Source organism: Apodemus sylvaticus, chromosome 11, assembly GCF_947179515.1.
Source record: "Apodemus sylvaticus chromosome 11, mApoSyl1.1, whole genome shotgun sequence".
In the NCBI taxonomy this organism is placed as follows: Eukaryota; Metazoa; Chordata; class Mammalia; order Rodentia; family Muridae; genus Apodemus; species Apodemus sylvaticus.
Window position 1 is genome coordinate 5,510,175 of NC_067482.1, and position 21,351 is coordinate 5,531,525.

The window sequence follows — 21,351 nt, forward strand, 5'->3', positions numbered from 1 at the left end:
TATATTTCTGTTATATTATGTTATATAGTATTGAAATGATATAGTATTTACTATTATTTACAGTATCTATTCTTAAGGTCTTTATGTTCTCATATGAATTTTAGAAGAAATTTCACCATATGTCCAAATTTTTTGCTGTGTTTTGGATAAGAATTGTGTGATTCTTCTGATAAATTTGGGAGGGACTGGATAGGCACTGTACTGAGTCTTTCTATCTCTCTGGTTTTCTTCCCTACATCTTAAAACATTCACCAGTCAGGTTCTGCAGGTGTTTCACTGGGCGATGATATCTGAAGACTTTGAGCACCAGGATGAAGGGGCTTAAAGGGGGGAGTATAGGGGGTTAGGTGAGTGTAGCTAGGCGGCATGGGGGAAGGTGTCCAGGCGGGCCCTTGCCTGGGCACCTCTGCCCCTGAGGGACCACACACAGACATGGTATAGAATAGAGTTTATTCAGAATAGGGGATGGGAGTTAGTGGAAGAGAGAGGGAGAGAGAGAGAGAGAGAGAGAGAGAGAGAGAGAGAGAGAGAGAGAGAGAGAATAGAGAGAGTGGAGAGAGAGAGAGGGAGTGGAGGCCGGCCATGACCACGTGGAGGGGGGGGGAAGAGCCCCAGGGGCAGAGAGGTGAGAGTATGTGGGAGAGCTGAGAACAAAGAGAGAGAGGAGGAGCAAGTAGCCTCTCTTATAGTGGGCCAGATCTCTGGGGCAGGGCATACCTGGCTATTGCCAGGTAGGTGTGGGGTGGAGCTTAGACAAAACCCCAACAATATCAAACAGTGAATTTTCCTTGGGAGAGTTGTAATGGCAAATGGCATTCTGCTTTTGATTGTGTCTGCAACTATTTCATCAGAATACATGAGTTCAGCTGATGTTCCTGTTGATCTTTACCTTTTCTATGCTGGTTCTAGATGTGTTTGGTTGGAAATGGTGCCGGCTGGCTTTGTGTCAACTTGACACAAACTGAAAACATCTGAGAGGAAGGAACCTATTAAGAGAAAACCTCAAGGCAAGCCTTCGGGGCATTTTCTTAATTGGTGATTGATGTGGGAGGGTACAGTCCTTTGTGGATGGAGCCACCTCTGAGCTGGTGATTCTGGGAACAATGAGAAAACATGCTGAGCAAGCCAAGAGGGGCAAGCCAGTCATCAGCACCCCTCCCTCCATGGCCTCTGTACCCATGGCCTCAGGTCCAGCGTGGTTTGAGTGGCTTCCTTGGCCTCCCTCAATAGACAGTGATATCCTAATACGCGAGCCAAATGAGCCCTTTCCTCCACAAGTCATTTTTGTTTCTTGTGTTTCATCACAGCAATCAGCACACAAAGATAGAAATTGTGACTCGGCTTTTTCTTTTACATAGGATTATGTAGGCTTAGATTCTTTTCAAAAACCTACCTTTAATAAGGGTTCTTAAATGCTTTAACCTCCCTTCTAGCCCACAACCCACCAGAGGGAGTGGAAAAAGGAAGGTTAATAGAGCAAAGAAGGATGTGGACCTGTTTAGAAATAGCTCTTCTGATCAAATCCGAACTATGCTGACAGGGTATCAGCAGTTCAGTTCACACGAGTCAGCAGCAACAGCTTGGTTCACTCACAAGCACCATTCACCTATCAGCAAAGGCAGGTTGATTCAGAACAAACTACAAGGCTCAGCCAATCGGCCTGAGTCCTCAGATAAGTGTAAGAAGTGGCTCTGGAACATCACCAAAAATTCTTTGGTGGCATTTCTCTCTATGATGTCACGACAAATGATGACCAGCAAAGAATGATAAGGTGAGCCAAAATCACACAGCATCGTCCGCTGTCTGTTGGGTTATATTGATATCCTTCCCAAACATCACGTGTTCTCTCAAGCATCAGTTCTAGCAGAGTATCACATGCCCCTTTTCCAGGTGCTTCCAGAAAAAGACCACGTGTCTGTTCTAGGGAAACATCCTCCCACATGTCTGCTTCAGCAGAAGCATCCTCTCATAAGACAGTTCCCAGAAAAACAGCACAACACAACCAGGCCTCAAGAGAAACCAGACATTCCCACCTCAGGCTTACAGTGAAGAGATTTCCTCAAGTCTGAGAAGAGACATGAAATCTGTACTTTGAATCAGTGTTGAAATTGTGTAGCCTGGGGGAACTTTTGAGGTTGGTCTGAATACATTTTGCATTATGATATAGCTACAAGCCTATAGAGGCTGGGGAGTGCAATGTCGTAATTTGAATGAGAATGGCCTCCATGCACTCACCATTTGAACTGTCTCTAGTTAGTGGAATTATTTGGGAAGGATTAGGAGGTGTGGCCTTGTTGGAGGAGATGTGTTGGAGGAGAGGTGGTTGGCTTTGACGTTTTGAAGGCCATTCCAAGCCCAGTCTACCTCTCTCTGCCTGCTGCCTGTGGATCACGATGGAAACTCGCAACACCACACCTGCCTGCCTGCCTGCCACCATGTTCCTTGCCACGAAGACCATGGATTAACCCTCTGAACCCACTGTAAGTGAATCCTCGATTAAATGCCTTCTTTTATAAAATTTTCCTTGGTTGTGGTGTTTCTTCATAGTATATAACAGTAACTAAAACTGTTAGGGTTTTCTTTTTTTATCCTACCTCTACCCAGCCCCAATGCTGGTAAGGTCTCACTATTCTGCCCAGTCTTCCCCTGAACTCATAATCCTCCTGCCTTAACCTCCAGAATGCTGGGATTAAGGGTTTGTGCCACAATGTTCAACATTCCCTAAGTGTTTTCTATATGGACAGTCACATCATCTGAAAATAGAAATGTTTCTAGTTCATGGTTTCTAGACTGTGTGCTTTTAATTTCTTTTGCCTCATTGCAGAGAATCCAGCTTCCAGTTCTGTGTTGAATAAGTGTGATGAGACATTCTTGCTTTGTTGCTAAGGAAAAGCACTGTGTTTTAAGAGATGCTCATCTGGGTTGAGAAGATAAATTGTGTGTGTGTGTGTTTGTGTGTGTGTGTGTGTGTGTGTATGTCTGTGGGTGGGTGTGAGTGTGCATGTGTGTGAATAGCCAGCGTGTATGTGTATGAATGTATGTGTGAGTATGTATCTGAGTGTGTGTGTATGTATGTGTGAGTGTGTGTGTGTGTATGTGTGTGTCTGTGGTTGTGTATGAGTGTATGTGTGTGTGAGTGTGCATGTGTGTATGTGTGTGAATGTGTTTGGGTGTGTGTGAGGGGGGTGAGTATGTGATATGTGTGCATGTGTGCACAGATACTCAAGTAGGCCAGAGGTTGATATAGGGCACCTTCCACAGTTGCTCCTCACCTTATCTTTCACTAGACCTACTAATCAGTTGACTAGTCATCTAGCAAGCTTTGGGAATCTTCATTTGTCCTGAGCTAGGGTTACAAATGTGTTCGTCCATTCCCAGCGTTTTAGAAGTGGGCGATGGAGATGCAGACACAGGCCTTGCAGTTTACACACCAGCTGCTTTACCAACTGAGATATTCCCAGTTCCCCTGTGCTCTTTTTATTCCTAGATTTTTTTAAACAATGGATTGTATTTATTAAATTCTTTATGTCTGATGCTATTTTGTGATTTTCTTCCTTAGTTAATTAATATAATGGGACACATTATTCAGTTTTCAAACAGTGAACAAGCCTTGCATACCTGTGTTGGATATTGCCTGGTTAAGGTGTAGAGTTAAAGTATTCATTTCCATACATTGTTGCATCTGGTTTTGTAAAATTTTGCCTAAGACCTTGATGCCCAGATTTATAAGAGTTAAGGGTTTTCAGTATCTTTTTGTGCATGTCTGTGAGTGTGCCCATGAATGTACACAGGTGTGTGTGTGTGTGTAGTGTGTGCGTGTATAGTGTGTGCATGTGCAGTATGTGTGTGTAGTGTTTTTGTGTGTGTGTGTTTGTGTAGTGTTTGTGTGTGTGTATGTGTGTGTGTGTGTGTGTGTGTGTTGTCTATGTCTTTGTCTGGATTTGGTACGAGAGTAAAACTTGTCTTATAAAATCAGCTGAACAAAATTTCCTCCTCTTCTGCTTTCTGAAAGCAAAGATGGAAAATGTGTGCTAATTCTTTGAATGTTTGGTGACATTTTCCAGTATAGTTGTCTGGATCAGGGGTTTCTTTTTCAGGAATTTTGACTTGCAGGTTCAGTGATTATCAGGCTGCCCCAGGCTGACAACACAACTGAGATTTGAGAGTCAAAAGCCTTTGGGAGGCTGTTTGGTTTCTTCTCCTTTACTAAACACAGGAGCACAAAGTTGTTCATATTGAATTTGTTTTGCTGCTGTTTGTTTGTTTTTTTTCTTCAAGATAAGGCTTCTTTGCGTAGTACTCGGCTGTCTTAGAAGTCACTTTGTAGACCAGGGATGACCTCAGACTTGTAGATTTACCCTCCTCTGTCTCCCAAGTGCTGGAATAAAGGTACACACCACCACTGCCTTGCTTATATTTGGTTTTTAGCGGGTTGTAACAAAGTTCCACAACTGAGTGGTATAAAATGATGAAATGATGTAAACTATTGAAATGTTTTGTCTCATTTTCTGGAAGCCAGGAGTCTGAAACCAGCACAGTGTCAGTGGGGGCATGTTTCCGTGGAAATCAGTAGAGGAGAACCTTTTCCTCCTCTCTGGCTTCTGAGATATCTCAATGTGATGGCTCCAGCCTTGCATACATTTTTCTTATAAGGTTACCAACCAAGCTCCACTTCCCTGTGACACTGTTTTAATTAAACTAATTATATCTGCAGTGACTTTGCACCAGGAGATCTTGGACATTAAACCCAATGCATGCATCTTGGCGGAAGCCTCAGTTCACCACACTGGCGTTCCCTTGTTTCCTTTAAGAAGCAGCAGGGTCAGTATGATCACCCCTGGTTGTTTCCTGATTGCAATAATGTGTCTTCTCAGTGCTTGTCTTGCTAGAGCATTTTAAAATAATATTCTTGGCATAACTGGGGTTGCTACCAAAAGCCCCGTGTTTGCAAGACACGAATTCTACCACTGAGCTATAGCCCCAATTACTCAATTGCTATATTCAATACTCAATAATACTCAATTATTAGTAATTGAGCTATACCTCAGTTCTGAACTGGTAACTGTCCAGAAGAAAGAACACTGTTTATTATGTCCTGTTGATCAGCTGTTTCCATTTCCATCAGCCGCACTCCTATCTTTGGTGTTTCTTCTCCCTGCAGTGTGCTTGCTTCTAGCTTCTTGGTGTAGGGACTCAGATCACTGTTTGATCCTTCACAGAGGGAGACAGTGCACTTTTGCATCTGGCTACATTCTGTATGACGTCACTACTTTATCCTTGCACTTCTGCATCTGGCTGTGCTCTGTGTGATGTCACTATATCTCCATCTCTGTCTGAGTCTGAAAGTGATGCAGGATCAAAGGGAAGTGTCTGAGTTTGGAATTGGAATAAGGCCTCCATTTATCCTCGCCTTTCAGAATGTAGATTATCATTTCCATGCAAATCTTGGGTAGATTTACTCAACAGTATCCAGATAATAATTTCAAAGCAGACCTCAGCATAGGTGGTTTGGGTACCACAACTCCATTAAGATCTTACCCTTAGGTTGGTGCCTTTAGTTCTGCTCCACATTCTTTGTCTCACTGGGACCTAGCTTATTCGTCTTCCCGGGTGACAGGTGAGATTCTGCCATCTCAGCTTTTAAGATCTATTTACCTGTAAGGTCCTACATCTACATGAATGTCTGTGTCTGTGTGGAGGGTGGATCTAAAGAGCCGACCTAGGACCTTGCATATCTGGGTAAGGGCAAAGCTGAAAACACTATTTTGTCACAGTAGAAGGGTGTATTAGTGAATTTAATTTGAATGCTAGGTGAAAATGAAGGCCATCATAATTTTCAGTTCTGAGCAGCCTCTTTCTCTCAGAACGATTGTGCGGTGTTGGCACAAGCCGCCTCTCATGCAGGGAGCCTAATACTCAGCAATAGTCACTCCCAGAGTCCGTTTTTCTGTTGTGATTTATGAAATGATTTTCTTTCTCTTCTTTTTCAAAATATTTTATTTTATGTATATGAGTACACTGTAGCTGTCTTTGACACACCAGAAGAGGGCATCAGAATGCATTTACCGTGTGGTTGCTGGGAATTGAACTCAGGACCTCTGGAAGAGCAGTCAGTACTCTTAACTGCAGAGCCATCTCTCCAGCTCTGAAACACCTTTCTAATTGTATCATTCCTTCTTCACATTTTGTTAGTTGATTCTGCCTGATAGGAAGAGTTTATCTTCTTTTATTTTCAGTGTGTTTTAGATCATGGCAAGAGGGTAGACAGACAGACAAGCAAACAAACAAACAAAAACAAAACCCCAAAGCAAAACAACAAAACAAAACAAAATCAAAAGCCAAAAGCCAAAAACCAAAAAAAAAAAAAAAAATAATAACTCACAAAAACTGTAAGAAAATGAATATATTTAATGTATTTGAAAGAAGTCATTCCCCTCTAGGCTTCACACAACAAAACATGTCCAAGAAAAGGCCTTGGTTGTCAAAGGAACAAGAAGAGAGAACATAGTAAAAGGTCTATCACGAAGTTTATATCACAGTGCTTTTACAGAACATGCCTTCCTTGGCTCACCAGCCCACTCACATTCTTGGGAATGTTTTCCCTTTCTTAATAAAATGTGTATTTCTGTATCTAAGCATGTGTCTAGTTCTTTGCTGTGGGACACGAGAGCCTGATACCTCCGTAGGTGCCTCTGAGACTCAAATCCAGATTTATAAGAGTATCACTATATTCAATGGGATTTAAAAATGCAGATTGCAGGAACCCATAGCTGCTACTATCGTTTCCTCGTTTTGCTTGTCAACCCAACAGAGATCCTTCAAGTCTGCTCTCCGGTTTCTTGCAAAGATAAAACTTCATTTTATCCTAGGGTGCTCGTCTCCAACCTGTCAGAAATGGATGCTTCCGGCCAAGGACAAGAATTAACCTCTTCCCAGCAATCCTGCCCAGCTATCAGCTTAGCCTCCCTTTCGAATCCATCCTCCTTTGTCCTTGGTGATCCTGGAGTTGGATCCTGCAAAGTGCTGCTCTGCCAGCTGGCACAATGACTCTTTGTCAGTAGAGGGCACTGGAGGGACACTGCAGAACTAGCTAGAGTCCGGTGTCCTTGTTCTTAAAGCAAGGCTGCTAGCCTTGTACACACAGCATCTAGCAGCCTTCACTGGAGCACCCGCCCCCAGACACCCTGCCAGCCTCAGTGTGCTGAAGCCCTTCTGCCCACAGACACAGACGGTTAGCTTCAGTCCACCAGCTGCCGACCAGCCCTGACCAAACCCTGAGCAAACTTTCCTGCTCATCTGCTGGGCTGCAGCTACAACCTTTCTAATGAAGACTTTTAGGAAGGCGGTCCTCCTTCACAAATTGTTCCTTATACGGGTATTCCCATCTCTGTGGTTATCACTAAAACTGACTTCTGTCTTCTATTAACACCTTCTATCTGGTAATTAATTTTTGGTATATTACAGTCTCCCTGTTCACTAATCAATTTGATGTGATTTCTGCACCCCTACCCCTGCACAAACCCCATATAATGAGAGAAACAGAAGGGTCTTAAATTGGACCAGAATTCAAAGTTCTGATTGTGGGGTTAGGTTGATGCCCTTAGATTTCAGCATGTGCTGATAGCTGTGTGGGCTGATAGAAAACAGGCTGCTTGCATCCTACAGCATGTGGGGATGACACAATTAACTTGTGATTGTTAGTGGTTGGCAGTGATGGAATGCAAGGGAAGGCAGGAGTTGCTTCAGTTAGTCACTGACGTCTGCAGGGACCAGGACATACGTGGTTGTACTCTCATACCCTAAGTGGCATTACACACCATTTTTACCGTACAGTAATCTCCACATGAGTTTGGGCTTCTGTCTGACCTTAATATTTTGTTTCCTGGATGTTTATGTGCCAGTACCACAATGCTCTGAGAGAGAGAGAGAGAGAGAGAGAGAGAGAGAGAGAGAGAGAGAGAGAGAGAATGTGTGTGTATGTGCATGTGTGTATGTGTGTATGTATATTTGTGTGCATGTACATGTGTTAGAGGAGAAGATAAGGAGGGTAAATTCTTCCTTCTGTTACTTCAGTTTAGAATTTATATTTTATGTGTAATTTTCCACATCAACTTAAAAATTAGGCTTTATAGTCCTAGAGGAAACATTTAGTTTTATTTATTTATAGGATGTATTAATTTTATGTGTCTATGTGTGTGTTTGCATGTGTTTATGTATACCATGTGTGCTCAGTGCTTTCAGAAGCCAAGAGAGACTGAGTCAGGGACAGTTGTGAGTCACCTAGGTGGTCTTGGTGCTGGGAACCAAAGCCAGGTCCCTAGCTTTATTTTTTATGGAAATCATATTCTATTTTTATGTTACTCAGAGGAAATCAACATATTTTGGTTGTTTATAAGTTCCATACAGAGAAATGCCACTCTCTGTTCAATCATATAATTTTATTATTTCCCCTTCCTTCCTTCCTCCTAACCTTCCCTATACTGCCTCTCTCTCTCTCTCTCTCTCTCTCTCTCTGTATTTCTAAATATATAACTACAACCTCCTCAGTCGTCATAATGTTACTTGTGTGTGTATGGTTTCGAGGCTGACCACCTCATATTGGATAACTGACTTAGGGGCTCTTCCCTGGGGAAGGTGATTTCTCCTGTGTTCTGTATTCCTTAGTTACATGTAGTTCTTTGATCAGAGTTTAGGGGCCATGAGATTTCCCCCTTCCATGTTAGCATGTCTGTGTATGCTATCAGCGTTCAGGTCTTGTTTAGGCAGCCCTGCTGATGAGCGTTCATGGGTGTGGCTTCCCTGACACGTCCAGGATCTACCTTCTCACAGCAGATTTCCTGATGCTCCAGTTATTGCAATCTTTCTATCCTCAATTCCTCCATGATCCCTGACCTGAGCCTTAGGTGCAAGAATTGCATTATAGGCGTATCAGTTGAGGCTGGGTACCACACAGCCACTTATTTTTTTGCATTTTTATAAGTTGTGGTTTTCTATAGTGGTCTTCATCTATACCAGAAAGATGTTTCTTTGATGGGAAGTTAGGTTTCTAATTATCTTGTGGGTTTAAGAACACATACTTAGAATGTTCTTAGGGATTGTGTTGGTTTAGTAAAGTAGCAGGTGTAGGTTCTCTCTAAAGATCCATGACTTCACTAGTCCTGTTTAACTGGTTAAGTTTCTAGTACCGAGCAGGATTTACTTCTGTTTGAGTAGGCCTTTGGTCCAAGCAGAGAGCTGTTGGTTACTGTCAAAATATGCTCACCACTAGTGTACCCTTAGCAATATTGTGCCATGATGGTTGTTATTTAGTTCACAGGCATCATGGCTGTGTGTATGACTATTGTTTGCTTCTGTCTCTTGGAAGCTTGCATGGTACCTTGTGGCTTAAGAGCAGCCCTTAGGGAGGAGGCTTTCAGGACAGGTCCAGCGCAACCCTCTGGTCCTGTGTCTGAAGTACATGGTGTCCTCAAAAGTAGGAGCTTTAATCTTCAACCACTGGAAGGAATCCAAGGGCCGCAGCAATAGCCTATAATGGCTGTGTGTGTGTGTGTGTGTGTGTGTGTGTAGGGTCCCTTGGACCATCCTGACCAACAACGCAGAAGAACCTTCTCAGGCTTAGGCTTGAGGTCTTTGATTGTGTGTAGCTCTCATGGGAGCATTGTCAGCCCAGATGGGAAAATTTCATTTAAGCTCTGTGTGTGTGTCTGTGTGTGCATGTATGTTTGTGTGTGAGAGTCTGTGTGTTCAGGTGTGTGTATGTGTGTACATATGTGTGTCTGTGTGCATGGATATGTGTGTATATGTGTATGTGTCCCTGTGTTTGTGCATATGTGTGTGTATGTGCACATGTGTATGTGTGTATGTCCCTGTGTGTGTGCATATGTGTCTGTGTATGTGTGTATGTATGTGTGTGTGTGTGTGGTATGTATGCGTCTGTCCATGTGTACATTTGTATGTGTATATTCGCATTACATATAATTTTATGTAGGTAGATAGTAATAGGATTCCTTAGACCTTTGCAGACATCCTCACTGGTATTATACCTAGTGATATAATATCTTCTAGATTTATCTCAGCCCCTCCCTAATCACTATGGCCTGCCATCCACATCCCTATGACTCTCAAACACTCCGTTTCCCTCCTTTCTCTCCTGGTTTCTGCAGTTACCCCAGGTTATATATTCACATCTGAAGACATAGAGCTAGGAACCACAGACAGGCACACACAGCGCTCGTCTGTCTTGGTCTGGAGCACTCCTCAATACTTTCTTTTCTAGTCCCATCCACCTACTTTCAAATCTCATGATTCCATTTTTTCTTTAAAGCTGAATAGCATCTGATATACTGTATATTTGTGCCATGTTTTTGTTATTCATTTGTGAGTTGAAGGATACTTAGATTATTTCCATGATTTCTAGATGGTATGTCTAGTTTTAAAGACTAAAGTCATGTGTGCCACTACAATCTTTCTGAAATTTCACACTGGAATGAAACTGAGAAGTTTGGTTTTCTTTTGAAGCACACCACACACACACACACACACACACACACACACACACACACACACTTTCTTACCTAAGAATTATTAGAATAGCTAGAAGACAGACACATGGTGGCAAGGAAGCCACACATCCCTGAGCACAGACAATGATAGGAAACGTGACAGTCAGCGGTTAATTCCACCTGAGCACCAAGCTCTCGCTCCCTCTCACCTTAGCCAGTGAATGTCGTAATTAGGGAAGAACACTTCGTGAGGGGGCCTCGTGGGTTCTGGCCGCCATCAGTTCCCAGGTTACCCTTGATCCTCTGATCATTAAAACCCTACATGGCTTTAACTAAATTGGGCATGTCCATTGAAATAGGTACATTTTAGACACGACAAAACAATTGCAAGAAACCAATAAAGAAAAATTGACACCACCAGATTCCTTACATTCAAGATACAAGATTTATTCACACCAACAAAAATAACCACAACAAAATATACACTAACTATAAAACCAAAAGATTATAGTGACATAGACCGTTACAGTTTCTCTTTTAATTTTGCTTGTTTCTGTAAATTTGCTTATTTCTACATACATTTTATTCATAAAAGAATAACAATCATTCAAATGCAGTGGCCGTTTGCATTTCTTGTTACAGAAAGAACAGAAGCAAAGCGCGGAAGCTTTTAGGTTTCAACGGTGTTTGCATGAAACAGCAACTTAAGCTAAGAACCCAAAATATTATCTATTTCTTTCTCCACATACATATATCCACTGAAGCTAGAAATGAGCAGTTAGTATTCCTGCTTAACCCTCACTAACATTTTTTCTTCTTTTTACTATATGTAAAGCAAGGAACTCTGGTTTTGCCTCTCCTTTAGTTGACCTCAGAAGATGAACTCTCTAATTCATGAGAAATGCGGAATTTCAGATACCTATCTTCTTCCTTACTCTTAGGGTCTAGGACTAGCTTGTCCTCGTGGCTGTGAAACTCGTGGCTCTGATGTTCCAGGCTGGCTTTGGAACTCGCCTGACTATCGATCACATCCGACCGCTCGGCGCCATCGATGACATCTGGCCTCTCGGCACTCTCATGGCTGGCCTCCGGCTTATTCTCCTTGGACTGCTCAAGGCTGTGTGTTTCCAGACTAGGTTCATCCAGCTGACTTGACTCATGGCTGGCCTTCCCATTGCTGTCCTGATCAGAGGGCACACTCAAACGCTGGGCAACCTGGATGACCTTAAGAGCCTCCTCAGACTCCGCGCTCTTCACGTGGGACGTGAGGTCCTCATCTGTAGCATCGGGATACTGAATCAAGAAGAAATTGAAGAATTATATAAACACCCAGGAATAAAAGCACCATAATGCTTTGTTTTCTAACTTTTAGGTCAAATTGTACTAAATATTTTTAAAAATGTGATTGAAGAAAAATAATACTAGTATTTCACAAGTCAACTTCATATCAATCATTTCTGGTTTAATAGGGATATCACCTCTGCGTGTGATAAAACCTGTAAGGTTCTATCTCTGATGAAAAGATGTTGAGAGTTAAAGTTAAACTAAATAGTAAATACCAAGGCTAAATCTAGTCCAGACCCCTGACTAAGCTCATTGTAACGGTGACTTTACAATTCCTCTCACCCACTTAGCTTCCATTATATATGGCCATTATAGATGTGACCAATATATTTCACAAATAATTGCTGTTTTCCAAGGTAGCTATTTAATAACATAAATATTGCTAAGACTTTGGATATGGAAAGACAGAATTGTGTGCGATAGGCAAAATTAAAAAGACATTATGTACACTTTTAAATAGGACCATTAAAGTAGAAAAAAGCTCTGCATTCAAAGACCATACAATAGATTTCAAATAAATGCACAGTGCTTGGTGAATAGTGAGTGAATATGCAGACTCTGGTTTTCTAGAAGTGAGATCGAGCCATAGTCCTTTAACTATCTGTCTGTTCATCATTTACCTGTTCATCAGAAACCTGGAAATTCCTAGACTTTGACCTCAGTCCATAAGCCAAGCTATCGCCTCGGCCATCGGGGACATCGACTGTAGGGGCGATTGGAGTGAAAATGTCTGCTTGTGTACTAGCAGTGACGGACTCGTCAGATTCATCGGAATGGTGAGAGTCATCAGATTCATCTGAGTCCACAGAATCCTCGCTCTCTGGATGGTCTCCATCGTCATCATCGTCATCATCGTCGTCCATGTGGTCGTGGCTTTCATTGGAGTTGCTTGGAAGAGTCTAAATCACAAATCAAGTTGGCTTAGTAAATTAGCACTTGGTTTTTTAGACTGTGCTAGCTTTTTTGAAACATTGTAATTCAATTTCAAGGTCTTTGTGTTTATAATACATTCCATGGTTTTAAGCTAATAAAATTGGCCTCTTGCTTGCTTTTTAACATACAAGCAAATGAAATAGTGTTCTGAGGCACTATTTTTTAATCTTTTTAATTAAATATCATTTTCTTAGATATTTTCAAGTCAAACTTATAAGTAAAACATTCATATTGATAACACATATTTTCTTGTAAATAGTGTACATTATTAATTTACTAAATTCAAATAATTACTAGATTGAGTTTCTTTAATCTGAAACATGATTCCCTAAAACATCAGATCATCTGTATATTAATTAATATAGAGATCAAAATCTATAATTGCCTCCCTATTATCAAGGATAATCTATAATCAAGAAATGGCACTGTTATATGTGGGTATACAAACTGAGCCAAAATCTATACAGTGAACTAGGGATTAAAGTCTATTAAACTATCAATCTGCAAAATGTTACAGTCCTTTTGATCTAGCTTTCCTTATCAGAAATTGTCTCTATGTTTAAATTGAATCTTAAAGGAAAATTTTATTTATTTGCTCAGCAAATAGGGAAAAACACTTATTAAATAATCTTTAATATTATCAACATAAACATTTTAAAGTAAAACATCTGGCTTGGTTAAGCATTGATTATATACTCATCAAGTATTAGTTAAAATACTGTAAACTTCTTTTTATATTTTCATATTTTACAAGAGTTTCAAATAGCAGGCACAAGCAGGCACTTTCTGTAATACTAAACTTCTCTGAAGAACTTTTGTATTTTGGTGATGGATGAATGCAGCGCCCTTCTAAGCAAGCTTAAGTAAATGGTGATTTACTGGGATACTTGCTAATGGACTGACAATCTAAAGAAAATGATTCAGTGGCTTCCTCGGTGTCTCTAAAAGTAGGTCTCAGTGAATGTGAGAACTTACTTCTTGCTTAAAGTCATCCTTTTCTTCAGAGGACACAGCATTCTGAAGAAGGAAGGTCACATGTCAGTACACAACATGCATACTCAGTAGACAACATACATGATCAGCTGCTTAATTCTAAAGATACCCTTTTCAACCTAAAGCAGGTGTCATTTTTCAGCCTGCCCCAGGATACAATGGATAAAAAGCTACAATGAATACAGAGTATCCAGCCTGCCAGTTGATAAAATGGATAAAAGGCTACAATGAATAAGAGTATCCACTGGTCCTCCAGACACTCACTTACCTCTAAACAAGAAGACCCCTCTGCCTAGCCTGTACCGCTCATCAGCAGTTTAGGGTTTTGTTGATTTACCGTTTTTTTATTTTATATTGTGTGTGTGTTTTGCTTGCATGTGTAGTAGTGCACCATGTGCCTGCCGATCCCCCAGGAGATCAGAAGACTACAACAGACCCCTGGGACTGGAGTTAAAGAAGGATGTGAACTGATATCTAGATGCTAGGAACTGAACCCAGGTCCTCTGCAAGAACAGCTGTGCCATCGATCCAGCCCAGTTGTTCAGTTTTGAGAAATTAAAAAACAATACCTGTAGGGCTAGGAGAGTCTGCTTCTGAGATGGGTCAGGCTTCAGCCATGTGGCTACAGCATCTGGGTGTTTGCTGTTAAACTATTTAAAAGAAAGGTATGCATTTGTTATTATTAAAAAAGAAACACAGGGCTCTGTAAGTCATAATCTTAACATAAACTACAAGTGCTCATCTTTAGGAGTGTATTCTTAAAGGCCTTTTCATAGTTTCTTCTGCTTCTTCATCTCTGAGATTCTAGAAAACTGACTTTTGAGCTCTTTAGCTGCACCCTAAATACCATTTGATGACCTACACTGTTAGGTCTTTTTTAAAAAAGTGCATCCCTGTATTTTAAAATATTTCTTTTGTCACATTTTAAAGTACTAGTTATGGTCTTTCTTTCCTGTATGGAATTGTTATATTTGTTATTGTAATTGAACACCTGTGCCTCCCTGACTGTCTTCGCTAAGCAATGAAGCTGCAATGAAGTTCTACACTGGCCTCTATTCTGTTCATCTGGAACTGAACTCTGTGTGCCTTTTGTCCAAACACATGGTCTATGCTTTGCCAGCGTTTTTTTACCTGTGTAGAGGCACACATATGCAATGCTGCTGGTCTTACGTTGAAACATGTAAGGGCTCTGGCTTAGTTTTCATTCTCATGTAGGAAAATGTAGTCTAAAGTCACCTACTATGCACAATAGATTCAAACAGCACAAATGGACTTTATTTTCACAATGGACTTGTTAGTGAATATCTTGGGTGGTATTGTAAATATCATAGTCATATGATCAGCTCCAGCTGACATCTGAGTGACATTCTAAACTCAGCCTGCAGAATTTTCTGCTTCTAGGGAAGCATGCTGACTCAGGAAAGAAGCAGTCACTTAAGGTCCTGGGACCTGCTTTGTATAAGTAGCAATAGTCTAGAACATCCTTTTATTACATTAACAATCTAATTATAAGAAAATCTGTTTATTAAAAACAATGACCATTTGGTACTGTCTGTCTATAATATATAGTATGTACTTTGAAATACCCAGGCCTGATTATATAGACAAACAAAATGGCAACAGATAGAATGCTGTTCCTAGCAACCTTTGCAATGCTGGAGAACATTCTTCAGTTTAATGATCAACCCTGAGGTGCTTACCGTCTCCTCCGAGCTGCCAGAATCAGCCACTTTCACCTTTAAGACAGAAAAGTGACAAGGAAATGCGTGTGAGTGTGCTAAGGCTAAAGATCATTTACTTTCAAGAATTGTCTCTAAGATTCCGCCGGGAGTGTCTCTAAGTACTCACCGGGAGAGAGGAGGCAATGCCAAACAGGCAAAAGCAAATCACTGCCAATCTCATAGTTGTAGTTGGTCCTGCAACATATTTTGTGAGGCACAGTTGATGTCTTGACAGGTTCAAACACACTCTTTGCACCACCACACCACAAACCACCAATAAATCATGGAATCTTTCTATATCTCAGAGAAAATTTCAGTGTGTAGGCTTTTGAGTCAATATCTGTGTACCTTTTCTTTCTCTCTACCTTTCATCCTTAGCAATGAAAAGGGCAATTTTACAGCTCGATTTATCCAAACTTTACATCTGGGGACTCAGAGGGTATGCCTCCACTATCTGATGTCTCAAGCTCTCCACACCTAATATCTGTTTCACAGTGATTTGGTAATTAAAACAGTGAATTACCTACCGCGAGAGTACCTTTTCCAAGGAGGAGAGATAAAAAGAAAATAGAACAATAAAAGAGAATTGCTCTTTTTCTATTTTTCCAATTTGCATTTCAAATGTGATTTTTTAAACTTAAGTTATTAAGAAAGTGATACAAAGCCAAAAGAAACAAAGATATCTTTGAGCAAGATAGTCTATTTGGAATATAAAAAAAAAATTCCACTGAGAGCAGGCAACATCTTTTCTGTGCATGATGACGAGTCTATTTATCACACAGGGACCTTAGTAAAAAGTGTGAAAGACAAGAGCAGAAGCAAAACATTGAAGTGAGACAGTTTACTGAAAATAACAGTATCTGGTCTATATTAATATAGAGGATTTTCCTTTACTCTCTCTCTCTCTCTCTCTCTCTCTCTCTCTCACACACACACACACACACACACACACACACACACACACAGAGAGAGAGAGAGAGAGAGAGAGAGAGAGAGAGAGAGAGAGAGAGAGAGAGAGAGAAGCAGCTCTTTCTGTCCTTCATAGGACCAACTAGATTTATTTTTAACTTCTACATCCAACTGACTTTGAAAATACCTGGAAGCCTGCAATGTATCTGACCAGCTTATTCAAAAAGACCAGAATAGCATGAGTCTGACTAACAAGTGCTACTGTTAAAAGAATGTTCTCTGGACTCACCCACAGAATTCAGCCAGGAGAACTGCAGCCTCATGGGCCACTGCAGGCTTACCTTGGCTGGCTTCCTCTGAGAATGCCGCAGCAGCAGACAGCAAAGCCAAGGATGCAGATCTTAGCTCCTTCAGACTGGGCTGCTGGGGACTCAGACCTCCCAGAATTTAAATGCTGTTCCCGACAGTCTCCACCAACCAGGAGGCAGAGTGATGTGTCATGAGGTTTGTGCCACTGCCCAGCCCACCTGCTCCTACACTTCCCCTTCTGGTTTTGTGGTTAAAAAAAAAAGGAAGGAAAGGAAACACACACAAAGCATTGCTTATGCACAATGTCATTAACTACCCTTTTCATTTATACGCTGCACTTAGAATCCTGGAAGATCATCAGGGATCCTCAAGGAAAGGAAATGTAAATTACCCTCACAGAGATTTTGTTTATAGTTACTGAATTAGTAGAAAAACATCAATGGGAATGAAAGGTATAGATTCTCCTCCTATCTAAGTTACAGATGAAGGCCAGGTGGATACACTATTTCATTCTCTCAGACTTACTGAAGACTAGAAAGCTGCTGTCTCAGCAGAATTTTCAGAACCTCCCTTTATGCCTTTGTATTCAGTAGCTTAGGTTGGCTGGGGGTGCAGTGGCTCAGTTTTGTACTCCAAAAGATCACCATGAGTTTGAGGCTAGCCTCGGCAACATACGTGTTCACAGACCAGAGTGAGACCCTCTCACAAAAGAAACAAAACCTCAGAACAAAGCAAAACAAAGTAACATCTCAGTTTTGACACTGGAACTATGCAGCAGTTTGCCATCTGCTCGAACCCCCAGTGACCCTGAATTCCTCTCCTGCCTCCACTGACCTTTAGAGACATGAACTGTTGGAGCAGCTGGGAACGATGGTTCTGATGCTATCTAAACTTTAATGGCCACAAAGAACAGATGATGTGGTGACTCCAGCTAGAGCGGGCCTAAGCAAGCAGTTTGTAAGTGAGAGCCGCATGCCTGCCGCAGGGGAGCTGCAGGAGCCAGACTCTGCCTTTCAGGCCTTGTTAACCAATGCCCTGGGTGACCTTGGGCAAGTCACTTAGCCTATCTACAGGACAATGGATTAGTGTATGTACAGTTAACAGCACTTCACATGTTACAACAACCCCTCCCCCCACGTGTTAAAGAATGTGTATATTAACTACTACAGAAATCTTCAGCAAAGGCAAGGAGCTGTGATTTGCAATGCCTTTGAATTCTTTAAGCCGTACACATTAAAGGGTGTTCTGAATATTCTTAATGACACAACTTATATTTCTGAATTATCTTTTTTTGAGTTTTATTTCCTGGAATATATAAAGTTGGCTATGTAAAAGATTTTAATATATGTATTAACAAAATGTTACTGAGTGGTTAAGAGGTATTCAAATGAGATAAAATTATAGGTGAAGCAGATTGCTTTAAATATTTAATATTGCCCTGCAATTACTTCCTTTCTTCCCTTACCTGAAATGGAGAACACAGCACTTATTACCTTACATCTCCAGTGTAAGAGGCATGCAGTATTGAGATCAAAGTTTAGTCAAGCCTTTGTTGTTTTAGCCTTTTTAATATGAATATAGATTAAGTAATCTTCTACAGGGTTAGACTAAGCAGCACAATGCTGTTTTGAGCATTTGGGTTATCTCTTGATGAATGTATTCTAAATGAATGGATATTACTTTGAAGATCATTAGCACACACTTTATTAAGATGACACCTAAGACTATCAAATATAAATCACACAGGTTATAAAGTTGTAAAGACAGACTTCTTATTTCTTTTTCTAAAAAATGTCTTTTTGCCCTTTAAGCACAACACCCACCGTGTTGTGTTTTCAGTGTTGTTCAGGGAAATTCCACAAATCCTAAGGCAACAAGCAGTCCACAGGGTTCACTGAAGTTCACTCTGCACCCACAGGAATGATTCAACACGAATTAGGGAGGTATAGGAATAGATTCTGCTGGAGCTGCGCCACCTCCAGCGGAACCGTATGACCCTTCTGGAACTTTTGTTTTTATTTGTAACTCCCAAGTGCCACAGGATGGCAGCATTTCTAGAAAGGGCGAGAAACAACCCTCAAAGTCTTCAAAGATTTTCTGGATGCATCCTTAGAGGTCGATTATATACACCCCGTTTCCCAGAATACCGAGTAAGGAAGTATTTCTCAGCAATGACCCAGTTGGCAACCAGGGCCAGGGACCCTGAGAACCCCTGTCCTGCTTTGTTGATGCCTTCAGCAATCCTAGGTTGACAGGACTGTCTGCTTCCCTCTTCCTATGCTCACAGCAGCGACCTTGAGGATGAGGCATGCTGTGCTGGGAGCAGCTCTGCAAAGCAGAGGACAAAATGCCCTTCTGACTCGAGGAGGCGCATGCTTTTGCTTTCTGAATTCAACTATGCTGCTGACAATTTTCCTGAGTGGGATTTTCCAACTGTCTAGAATTCACACACTAAACAATTTAAATGCAGCACTGTTAGTTAGCTTTTGTATTTCCAAGTCTCAGTCAGGCTCAGCTAACACTTGGTAGATAGGAGCAAGAGTTTAAAATGCCCAAATTCTTTGTAAATCTTGTCAGTGGAAATAAAGAAGTTTAGTTGCAAAGAGTGATTTGTGATCTTAAAATGTAAACACCTTAAGAAGTTAGATAGCAACATAAAGAATATTGTTATTCTCTTGTTGACACAAAAATTCCCACATCACTAGAAAAGTTAAGTGTTTAATGTCACTTACATTAATGGGATACTTTATTATATTGACATTCATTATATCTGGAAGTTTGTAATTAGATTCTATATAGTACAGCTTTCTCAGCTACATATATTCATTTTGTCCACAAATAAAGGTTCAGATGTCTTGGAATTGTCTTGACAGCACAACTAATCTGTCAGAAGTTCAGTTTATGGAAAGGAGACATTATCAAAGGATAAGATTTTTAGATTCAGACACAAAAATAGTATGGTTTACAAACACCATAAATTAATAATATAAATTCTTTTATCCTATTGTTTAATGCCATAGACAACAAAATCCACCTCTGAGAAAGTGGTCTTGTAGAAGGTGGTCTTGTAGAAGGTGGTCTTGTAGAAGGTGGTCATGTAGAAGGTGGTCTTGTAGAAGGTGGTCATGTAGAAGGTGGTCTTGTAGAAGGTGGTCTTGTAGAAGGTGGTCTTGTAGAAGGTGGTTATGTAGAAGGTAGTCTTGTAGAAGGTGGTATTGTAGAAGGCAGTCTTGTAGAAGGTGGTTATGTAGAAGGTGGTCTTGTAGAAGGTGGTATTGTAGAAGGTGGTCTTGTAGAAGGTGGTTATGTAGAAGGTGGTCTTGTAGAAGGTGGTATTGTAGAAGGCAGTCTTGTAGAAGGTGGTCTTGTAGAAGGTGGTCTTGTAGAAGGTGGTCTTGTAGAAGGTGGTCTTGTAGAAGGTGGTCTTGTAGAAGGTGGTCTTGTAGAAGGTGGTTATGTAGAAGGTGGTCTTGTAGAAGGTGGTCTTGTAGAAGGTGGTTATGTAGAAGGTGGTCTTGTAGAAGGTGGTCTTGTAGAAGGTGGTCTTGTAGAAGGTGGTCTTGTATGGGTAATCATTAGTTTTGAACTAAAAAAAAATGAAAAAAAACATTGACCTTAAAGCCCAAGAAATGTTACCAGTTATAGGGGAGGACCCCTCGCTGAATTGATGTCTTTAATTCATATGTTTTAGAGCACAGAAAGGTTTCACTGTGATATTCACTCATGTATATCATTACACTTTGTTCCTATTCTTTCTCCCCAGACTTTTTCCTCTCTCCTTCTCTTGTCTTGTCCCTCTTGTTGGCCCCCTAAACAGTCTACCCTTCTGGTTTCATAATAAGTAGCATCAACTCCGTCACTCTCCATCTTATCTCACTGTTTCCTTTAGACTTCATTGTCTTCTCTCATGGTCCTTTTTACCTTCACATCCTCCACAGACACGGACACACACACATACATGCACACATACACACACAGACACATGAACATGCACATACACACATGCACACGCATGTACACACACATACACACACATCACACATACATGCACACACAAGCATATACACACATGCACAGGCACACATACACAGACACACACAGACACACACATACATACACATGTACACACATGCAAACACATACACACAGATATACACTCAGACACATTCAGATATATACACAAACACATAGACACAGACATACACACAAGGCACTGATACCTGTCAATAGTGCTGCAGGAAATATGAGCTGAAGGTACTTCTGTGTTGTGTCAACTTGAGTTGAGCACATAGTACATTTGTGCCATGTGGTCTTTCTACTTTTATGGGTTTTTGTTCATTTTCTTCTTTGAGACAGGGTTTCTCTGTGTAGCAGCCTGGGCTGTCCGAGAACTTGCTTTGTCCACCAGGATGCCCTCAAACTCAGACTTAGATCGTTCTGTCTCCCTAGTACTGGAATTAAAGGTATGCTCTACCACCTTGCCTAAGTTAATGCACACAAAGACACCTCCTTGCCCTCCTAGATTGCTTTAGAAAGCTGATTAGTAAAGTGATTCAACTCATTTCTGCATTTCCCTGCTGTGTATGAGAGTCCTCCTCCCTATCCCACACTAGAACTTCATTCTCTTTCTTCTCCACTCT

General features: G+C 41.0%; 1 protein-coding gene across 1 annotated transcript; it reads right to left on the reverse strand.

The window, feature by feature from the left end:
* Nucleotides 1–10,959: 10,959 nt before the first annotated feature.
* On the reverse strand, nucleotides 10,960–16,832 carry Spp1 (secreted phosphoprotein 1). Its single transcript, XM_052198494.1, has 7 exons — nucleotides 16,744–16,832; nucleotides 15,621–15,688; nucleotides 15,473–15,508; nucleotides 14,342–14,422; nucleotides 13,755–13,796; nucleotides 12,467–12,745; nucleotides 10,960–11,795 (listed from the first exon to the last, which is right to left on the reverse strand). Exons 2-7 carry the CDS (start codon nucleotides 15,672–15,674, stop codon nucleotides 11,364–11,366), a joined length of 924 nt encoding a protein of 307 aa, XP_052054454.1. The 5' UTR covers nucleotides 15,675–15,688; nucleotides 16,744–16,832; the 3' UTR covers nucleotides 10,960–11,363.
* Between the last annotated feature and the right edge of the window lie 4,519 nt (nucleotides 16,833–21,351).